Source organism: Pyrgilauda ruficollis, unplaced genomic scaffold (assembly GCF_017590135.1).
Source record: "Pyrgilauda ruficollis isolate IOZ18807 unplaced genomic scaffold, ASM1759013v1 scaffold57, whole genome shotgun sequence".
In the NCBI taxonomy this organism is placed as follows: Eukaryota; Metazoa; Chordata; class Aves; order Passeriformes; family Passeridae; genus Pyrgilauda; species Pyrgilauda ruficollis.
This window is the reverse complement of record NW_024527377.1, coordinates 3932634-3942183: the sequence shown is the minus strand read 5'-3', so window position 1 is coordinate 3942183 and position 9550 is coordinate 3932634. Positions and strand designations below refer to the sequence as shown.

The 9550-nt window shown below is 46.6% G+C and overlaps 1 protein-coding gene across 3 annotated transcripts; it reads left to right on the top strand.

Moving 5' to 3' along the window:
• The first annotated feature begins 2065 nt into the window (after positions 1-2065).
• LOC121361386 (leukotriene C4 synthase-like) lies at positions 2066-8948 on the top strand. 3 transcript variants are annotated; one of them, XM_041482039.1, is made up of 6 exons: positions 2066-2249; positions 4682-4853; positions 5644-5743; positions 6742-6812; positions 7045-7126; positions 7541-8306. In XM_041482039.1, exons 2-6 carry the CDS (start codon positions 4796-4798, stop codon positions 7665-7667), a joined length of 438 nt encoding a protein of 145 aa, XP_041337973.1. In that variant the 5' UTR covers positions 2066-2249; positions 4682-4795; the 3' UTR covers positions 7668-8306. The 3 variants fall into 3 exon arrangements, with proteins under 3 accessions (XP_041337973.1, XP_041337974.1, XP_041337972.1); XM_041482040.1 differs by lacking the exons at positions 2066-2249; positions 7541-8306 and adding an exon at positions 8894-8948 and having other exon boundaries at positions 4627-4853; XM_041482038.1 differs by lacking the exon at positions 2066-2249 and having other exon boundaries at positions 4627-4853.
• Positions 8949-9550: the final 602 nt, after the last annotated feature.

Sequence of the window (9550 nt, the reverse complement as noted above, 5' to 3'; positions counted from 1 at the left end):
GTCTGGCTGGGCTGTGCCCCAGTGTTACAGACAGGGTGACAGAGGGCAGGACACTCAGCAGGACTCAGACTGGGGCACAGTCCCGCAGTGCTGAGCAAGGAGAGAAGAGCATCTCCAGTGAGGACCTATGGCAGATCTTCCCCCAGACCATCTCCTTTCCCTCAGCCCCATGTGGGAGAGAACTTTGGTGTGAAAAGTCAGCACAAGGCAGAGGGACCAGTGCCTTCCTGATTGCCCCATCCCTGAACATACGACTTTGCACAGCAACACCTCTCCACTTCAGGTGAATTCCCTGACTTTCTCTGTTTCTTACAAGCCAAGGGTCTCTTCTTTGCAGGAGACCTATTAGGAATTTCAGCCTTTCCCCTGGAAAATGTCTCCTTAGAGCTGTCCTCACTCTGCCCCTCTCCAATGCCTTGCCTAGCTTTATCTCATAACCAGTTAGAGCCAGCCAGCATCTGGGTGTGCTGGTCTAAACAAGACAGAAATGCTGAACAGCTCTATTTCTTCACCTCTGTAATTTAGGAAAAGCAAAGCTGCACTTCATGACCTCTCTTCAGTCTTTGATGTATTCTGATGTACCCAGTATACTTGCAATTTTTTCCCCACATCATTATAGGATAATACTAAGTATATGTTAACATAAGAGCTTCCAAAGATGTTTGAAAGGCTTGTTTGTCCCTCTGCAAAGGGAAATCCTCCCCCTCCCTGACATATGCACTTATCTCTCCAGAGATTTATTCTTCAAGCCAGCCACTTTCTGGCATTGTTCCTTTTTGTTTATTAGCTATTCCTGACTTTCTGTTGAACAGGAGGTAGGAAAATTGGCAAAACACATGGAAAAGGCCTTCCTTGTGTGACAATAACACAAGACGAGGCAGAGCAAGAGAGACATTTAATTAATATTTTTAACAGATGTTGATCATAAATGAAGGGGTATAATTCATTTGCATGTACCAGTGCCTTCGGATGACGAATTAAGTGGAGAGTTTTGGCATTGCTTTTATACTGATGTGCCCTCCAGTCAGACTTAATGTGCATATGGATAAAGCTCACTAAACTCCATTAGAAGAAAGCTTTAAAAAAAATCTCCAAACTATCCCTAAACAAATGAGTATATATATTCATTTATGTGGTTTTCCAGAGACTCAGCTTTCCATCTTGCTTTCTAGAAAATTACTTTTTATGTTTTCCCTTTTGATCTCTAAAGTGTAGCCCTTCACCTTTACTGAGATGAGAGGTGCTGTCAATAGGTGCTTGGCTGTGGTCCTGCTCCATGCAGAAGCATTCAAGCAGCCCAGAGATTGGTTTGGCCCCTAGAAATTTTGCTATAACTAAATATTTGTGAACATTTATGTGACTCTTTGATCTGCCATAGATATATAAATGCCAGGAATGTGATCTGAAATCGGTCTGGATGAACAGGCTAAGGCACATGTCCAGTATACACTGAGTTTGTACTCAAGAGATGAGTTGTATAATGCCAGTCTGGATGTTGCTGACAAAACCAACCACCTGCTCTTTTACTTTGTGAAAGGAGGACCCTCTGGATAGATGCTCATTTTAGAAAGACAAGGTAATTCTTGTCATGCAAAGTTCTTATAGTTTTTTCAAAACGCAGAACCCAGAACACATTTCAATGTGCTCAGGAGATCTGATCCAGCTTATGCCTTGCTCTGAGTCCTGTTGGGAATCACAGAGCACAAATTGTCTGCAGCTGTCCCCACTTCCTAGGAACACGTGGCCAGCTTTGCCTTCCTAATGGGTAAAAGAATGAATTCTTTTTTCTCTTGCCATATTTTTAGCGTGTCCTTTCTTACCCAGATGGAAAATCCAAGAATTCCAGTAAAATCTCAACACATGTAGGTCTGAGTTTAAGAGAAGTCTCCATGGGAATGGGAGGTCAGGAGGGCGTATCACCAGCCCCACCACCTCACCCCGAGGAGTTACATTTAAACAGACTGAGTTGCTCGGGGCTGAGCTCTCTTTCTCTCGAACTAGAAAAATCTTTCTTCTCTGTGAGAAAAATTCTTTTTAATGAGCCCTCCCCTCTTTTTTCTTTGTGGTTGCTACAAAGACAGTAACTGTTCTCACAAGCAGTCCCACAGTCGTGTGTTTGGATGTACATAGTGGCTGCAAAAGGATTCAGAAGGACAGGAAGCACAAGTACGACCTTCATTAGGAAATATTTCCATATTTGTGCAATAGGATTGGAAGAAGGAGGCACCTCCATGCTTCACTGCTGAAGGGTGAGTTTCTCATCTGCAAAATGTTCTCCCTTGCACTGACAGAAAGCTCTTGAGCTGTTGTACGCTCCTGAATACATTTCCAGGGGACGTTACTGAGTGTAACGGTGCTGGACTCAGCACTGCTGGCTTCTCCTTTCCCTGCTGGTCCAGGCAAGTAATAGGTGCTGTAAGCCCCATGGATGCTTAAAAACTCCTCCAAGGCGTTGTGTTGATAATTTTTCTTCCCAATATTATTTTTAATCCCTTAATTATTTTTAATTTTTAATTGGTGTTATAGTCCAGCTAAGAGTGTATCCCTACAGTGAAAATTAGGAAGCAGAAAGGATTATTGGCTGCAGGAAGAGGTGGCAGAAGCAACCATGGGCACAGAGAAATGCCTGCAGTGCTGACTCAGTGGGAGGTGTGAGGACTTTGGTCTGTGCCCTCTGAGGCAGGGCCACATTCACACAGCATACCCTGGAGTGCAGAGCCAGAGAGTGGCAGTGGTGTACAGCATTTCAGTAGCTCCTGCTCAGCAAATCCACCCTGAGGTGCACCTGGGACTGCAGGACTTGTCTTTGCCTAGAAGGGAACTTGTCTGTGTCAGCCTCGGAGGATGAGGTATTGCAACGTGCTGCAGCCCATGGCTGCAGAGGCTGCCCACCCATGACAAGTCTGTCACCCAGCGGCATTTGGTGCTGGGACCGGGGTACTTGTGCCTGTTCCTTGTAAGCACTGAGAGAGATTGGAAAATAAAGTGAGTTCTGATGTGAAAAACGGGGACAAAAAAGGTTGTGCTCTTCAGGAGTTTAAAAACAGCTTGAAAAACTATGTTTATGGAGCAGGGAAGAGGAGGGGGGGAGACATCTGTGCTTGTTTATTCATTCATATTTCTATTGGCCTTTATTATATTTAGACCACGCTAGATGATGACAGAAAATGATGCTAGAAGTGTTTTATGTTTACTGATGATCTGGAGAGTAGGAATGCTCTGTGGCAGCCTCTGCAGCTCCTCCTGGCCCAGATTCCATTGCACACATTTGACTCTGTTGATACAGCTCACAGTGCACTGTCATCTGATGGGAGTGTAAGCTCAAATCTTTTCTGCTCAGTTGTTTTCTTTATTTTCTTTCACTAGCAGGCTGTTATCAGACAGGAGCAAAGGGAAATCAAACATCATTAAGCACTGCAAGACCTCTGCCCTTCTTGAGCTGACACAGGGGAGTTCTTAATTTCTTTGACAACTAAATAGAAACAAAGTTCCTCATATTTCTAAACAGTCACTGCAATGAAAAAGCTTCAGTTCTGAAATAAAGGAATTAATCTTAGAGCTGGTGTTTGAAAAACAATGGGGTGTGTATTTGATATTTGGAAAAACACCAAGCTGGGACATTGTTATCGCCATTTTGGGTGTCTTTATAGCTTATAGAGAGGCAGAAAACCAGAACCAGCACATTGCTTCTTAGAAAGCCCATCAAAGACATCAGGTGTACAATGTAGTTTCTGTAAACTGCTTTAATATAACGTTCTATAACAGTGGTGTTCAATGATCACTTTGTCTTAACCTGCTTTCCTTTTTCCCTGGTCTGATGGGAGAATTCATTGAATGAAGAGAGCGGAAGGAAACAAAACTGGTGGTCCCAGCAGCTTCTGTCTGTGCCAGCTGTTGTGCTGTTACATGGGACCTAGACAAATGGGTCTATTTTGACACGTGAAAATGTAGTTTTCTTTTTGCTATGTCCTGATGAATTCTGCAGGTTTTTCCCCAGGAAGAACTCACTCTGGTGTTTATGGCGAGAATTGACTGGGCTGAGGATTGATCAGAAGCCTTAAATGCACTTCTGCCAGCCTTTCTGGGATGAGGGCTGGCTCTGAAACCCCCTTGGTGTCTGACAGTCATTCTGCAGGACCCATCCCCAGATAAAATATTAGTGTGCAGGACAGCTCTAGAGACCTTTTGTACTTTAACACATCCTCTCTTACCCCCTCAGAGTGTTTTTCACGCAGGGTCTCAGTGTTGTGGCCATAAGTCATTCTATGTACCCAACACATGCTATCCAGAGTCTATGTAGGATTATGTACACAGGGATATGTATCTTGGAATGCTGCCTGTGCTCTGGTGTGACACAACAGCCCAAGCAGAGCTTTGGTTACTCCTGCAACATTAGCAAAGGGAATGTGCCCTGGCCTAAAGCAGATGCCCTGGGGGGAGTGGATTAGTGGGCTATTGACTTTTGTCCATCCATTCAGCTCCATTTCCCTTATCTCTCACATTTGTGACTCTACTGGCTTTTCCACTTCCTCTTAACTCTGTTCCTGGAAAAGGGCGGGTGGGAACGGAAATAATCCATTAAACCTGTCTCCACTGATTTCCATTTCCACAGTATGATAACGGCACCAGGCTGCTCCTGGGTGTTGGTACCACGGACTAAACCTTTGCTTTGTTCAATTAGAACAAACCTAGACTGCCAGATACCATCTCAAACTGCCACATTAGCAAGGACTGAACCTGGCCAGAGGAACTTCTGACCCAGAAATAAGATTTTCTCGGTTCTGGAAAAGTCAGTATGTTGGATCAGATTCATTGGCTGGCTGCCGTGACAGTCCTGGGAGTCCTGGAGCAAGGTAGGGACCATTGGATGCGTGTGCTCAAGTACTGGCTGGATCAATCTACTGTAACTCCACTGATTTTCTTTTGCTTTCGTGTTTAATGTCTCCTGTTGCACTGGCACTTCACAGCTTTTCAGACAGGGAGCTGATATCTTGTCTGGGTTCTGGAGAGCATTCCCACAAATGAGTGCATGGGAAGCCCTTTCTCTGAACTGACCTACCCCCTCCTTTCAGATTTTTTTTGGTAAATCTTTCCCTCTGCAAACATGTAGAATTTCCCTCTTTGGGCTTACAGCAGCTCCCAAAGTGCATGTAGATGTGAGCATACAAAAAGCTCTGCTGTGTGAAAAGGTGGAAGTATGGGCTGTGGTGGGCCACATGGAACATCTCCCAGCCACAGGTCCACATTGCATGCCAATTTCATTCAGTATCTGGTTGGCTTATCTGTGGCATCAGTTCCATCCCTACACAGATACCAGAATTTAGAAGAGCAAAAAATTAAAAGAATGAAAAAGCCTTGAAATTGTCAGTAATAAAGTGCATCTGAAGTGTGTAACAATTTTACCAACTGCTGATTATACAAGAAAGCAGGTAACACTGGTAGTACATTACTTGCTTCACTATAGCTCTGGGTCATTCCTTTTCCTTTTCTAAAAGGTACCTGGGATTTTATTCTAACTTTCTCTGCTGTGTGTGGGCTTAGGAGGAGACTGCAGATCTTTTTCTCCAGGCTCTGGCCAGCTCCTGGCTCTACCATGCCCAGCCGTAGGACTGACCACTGCTACTTTTCTCTCTTTTGCTGCAGCCTACTTCTTCCTCCAGGTGATCTATGCTAGGAGGTTGTTTGGCATTTCACCTCCAAAGATCTCAGGCCCTCCTGAATTTGAAAGGATCTTTCGAGCACAGTAAGAAACGCCTCTTATTTGATTTTTGTCAGATCTCATGTAACGGCACTGCCTTTCCCCTGCTTTGTTATTGTTTTCTGGAACTGTAATTAAGCAATTACCTCCCTCGAGGTTAATCAATTGAAGAGTCAACATCAGGATTGGGTTGGCTCTTGAGTCCTAAAGCAGACATTGCTGATAGAAACAGCACTGAAAAACACAGAGAAAACTCTGCTGTACAGTGAAGGGCTGTTAAAGACATAACCCTTGGTTTCTAAGACTTAGACTGGTTTTATCCAAGTGGTGCCAAACCTCAGGCAGCTTCAGCCCTGCTCTGAATCTCACTCACTGAGAAGGACAAGTTCCCAGAGAGATCTCAGCTGGTGCTGGGATGAGGATAACCCAGCATCTCTGCTGTGACTTCTGCACTGGGGCTGCAGCAGGGAGGGAGGAGCTTTCACATTGTTGTAGCTGACCACTGGGAAAAAAGTAACTGAGTAGCTTGAGCTGGATCCCCTCAGCCATCCCCTTCTTGCTCCTTCACTGGCCTAGACTCAGTTCATCCAGCATCTTTTGGTGCTACTGTGCCTTTGGGAGGACAGGGCATAGCATGCAAATAATCCCAAGAGTTATGTGCTCCCTCCAACTCCTGCACGAAGCCCAGGCTGCTCTGGCTTTATGTACTTGAGGGACAGACCTTCCCTACAGCTTGGGGCATCCACAGCAGGGTTTGAGCTGCAGCACTTGGGAAGCAGCAGTGGGAGTGGTTCATGGAGCCTTCCTGTGCACAGTCTGACCTGGGAATCTTTTACTTAATTTCTTGTAAGCTGGAGACCCTGTTCTTTCCATTGTTTAATTTCTGTGAATAAAGCTGGGACAGCAACTGGAGCCTGGAGGCTTTTTATGACAACATTACTTCTAAAAATCAAAAGCCTCCAGTGTCTGGAAACTGCCAGGGGAAGCAAAAGAGGAAGAGTTCCTTCCTTTCCCTGGTTTATGACCTTTCTCTTTCCTGCCAGGGTGAACTCCTCTGAGTATTTTCCCATCTTCCTGGCACTTCTGTGGCAGGCTGGACTCTTCTTCCATCAAGGTGAGAATATCCCATTACCTGGTTTGTCACTGGATCTGTTCCCCTGCATGCTGCTTCAGTCCTCAGGTCCTGCTCAACTTCTGAACAACAAATTAAGAAGTAATTCTGTCTCTGATGGGAGGGTAGAGCCAGACAACAGAGTCTCTATTCCTTCACTTTCGGCTACCTCCTTGGTTCCAAGCAGCTTGGAAAAGCCTTTGGAGATGGTTACTGTGGTCTCTCTTAAACACAGGTCTGGCTGCAGCCTTGGGTCTGCTCTATCTCTACGCCCGCTACTGCTACTTCAAGGGATACAAGGCATCATCCTCAGAAAGGTAAACACACTCTCACACACTCTTACACACTCACACAGTTACACACACGCACACTCACACACAGCAGCCCTCAGGGGACTACATGGTAACCCCTGGGGGGTTGTTTTTGGAAACATAACGTGCCTTGGGAAAGCTCACGACTCTTGGTGCTCCTGCATGACTCAGCCTTGTCTCCGAGGCATAACGTGAACATGGATACATGGCTGGGGCAGCAACACAGATACTGGGCAATGCTGGGCTGCCCCAAGCCCTTTTGGGTGTGTGTGTTTGCTCCCTTGAGGTGGAAGCAGGGCATGGCACCCCACTCAGGGGGCAGGGGACAGCCAGGGGCTGCTTTCCACCCACTTCTGCAGGGAGCAAGGGGCTGTTCCCAGGCGGGAAGCTCGGTGTCAGCCGCTGCCTCTCTCCCACCAGACTCGCCCCGATATACTTCAGCGCTGGAGTTCTCTGGATTCTCATTGCAGTGTCAGCCCTGGGCATCCTGCATTTCTTCCTCTCTCACTATGTGGGGCTGAATGTCCTCCAGCTTCTCACAGCATGACCCACTCCTCTGTTCTTCACCACTGTCCTCATCTTCAAGTCCTGCTCCCTCCTGCCTGCCTTAACAGACTGGCTGCAACTCAGCAGCCCTCAATGAGAAACCCACCTTCACCCAAGCTTTTAACTCCTCCTTCCTCACTGTCCAGCACTGGCAGGAGCTGCTGAGCTGTTTAGGAGATATTTTTCCTCCATGGCATTGGGTGTGCCAAGTGCTCCGCATCTGGCGGCTCCATCGTGTCTGATGTGGAAACACCAACCCCAAACAAGGACAAATAAAAGCAAACTCTTCTCAGTCTGAGTTTCCCAGTGAGTTGCCAAAGGGAAGTGCCATGTGTTCCCCATTATCCAGTGGCTCTGCCCTCAGCCCAGGCACAGAACACAGATTCATGCCAGTTTTCCAAGGCCCACACCTAAGAAAGGCATTTGTTTGGAACCAGATGTGGGCTGAGACATAACAAAAGAGGTGAGGGATAAACTGGAGTAGCCACCAACATGTTGTGCAAAAGTCTGTTGGTGCCCTCATGCTGGTTATCAGCCACTGCTGTAAATCAGACCGTGCAAACTCATCACCACTGCTGTGTGTGCCGCTTTGAACTCGTCCCAGTGACAGCAGGCCCAAATAAAAGGTCACTGAACTTGCTGTACTGGGTGTCTCTTTGTGAGTCTGCAGCTAGCAGAGAATAGAAACATGAGTGTGTGTGTGCAAGGTGGCTGCCTTTGTTTCCCTGACATGCAACCCAACAAAGCCTGCAACCCTGTGTGCCATGGGAGGAGGGCTCTGAGGAGGGAGAAGCTGATTTTTGGAGATGTTGAGCTCATGGATTGGGTACTGAGCCACTCAGCACTGAAAAGTGGTTTACCCAGTCCTCAGGTTCCTCCTGCATCAGGAGGGGCTGGATTTTCATGAGTCCAGTATGCATAATACTAATGCTTTTGGCCACTGGTGCCCTCATATTAGTGCCACAGGAAATGCCAGCACTGCTCCGTGTGTCATCATGGGGGGAATTCACACCAAACCCAGAGAGTGAAAATAAATGCATGAGCATGATGCCAGTCCAACCACATTGTAAAGCCCACTGCTCTCCCAGCAGTAGGCATATCTGGACTGTAAGAACAAAAGGCAGGGGCTTTTTGGAGGAAATGATTAATTTTTCACATTGTTTCTTTTCCTTCCATACATTTTAAATTGGCTTCTCCAGCAAAGCCCCCATTCGATTTCCCTTTCAGGCTCTCCTGCCTTGGAGTCATGCTGCTGCATTGAAACTGGCAAATGCTGCGGGGTAAGGCTTAAAGCCAAACAAAAATAATTATACAACACTTGTTTCTGCAAAGCTTTCAGTGCATCAGCGCCCCATCCTCACCGAAATCCTCAGGTGTCACAGCAAGATAAACAATAACTTTTTCTCCTGGCATCTTTGGTGACACATTTCAGAAAAGTCTGAGCATAGTTTAACCCTGGCTGTGCCTTAGCAAAGTCAGGGAGGAACAGATTTCACAGTGAGATTTCACTTAGCCTTTGCATTAACAGGTCCTACCATCTCCTGAAGGTGTTCCCAGTCCTCACCTTTTTACCAGTATAACCATTCACCTCCCAGAGGGTTAATGCAGAAGGACCAGCCCCAGCTGGGGTGCAGGACCTGACTCTGCATCAAAACTCTGCTTTCTGGGGTCAGTCCAAGTGGTGCTCACTGGTTCTGTAGACACAATCTCTGTCTTTATCCTACATTCAGTTTTCTAAACCCGCTGTATCAACCTGGAGCCGCTGCCCACCTCAGCCCCGCTTGTGCCCGCTCTGTGTGTGACAGGGCCGCAGGATGACTCAGAGGAGGGAAATTAATGATTCAGCGGTGAGATTGTAGCCGGCTTCTCCCCTTGGATGCACAG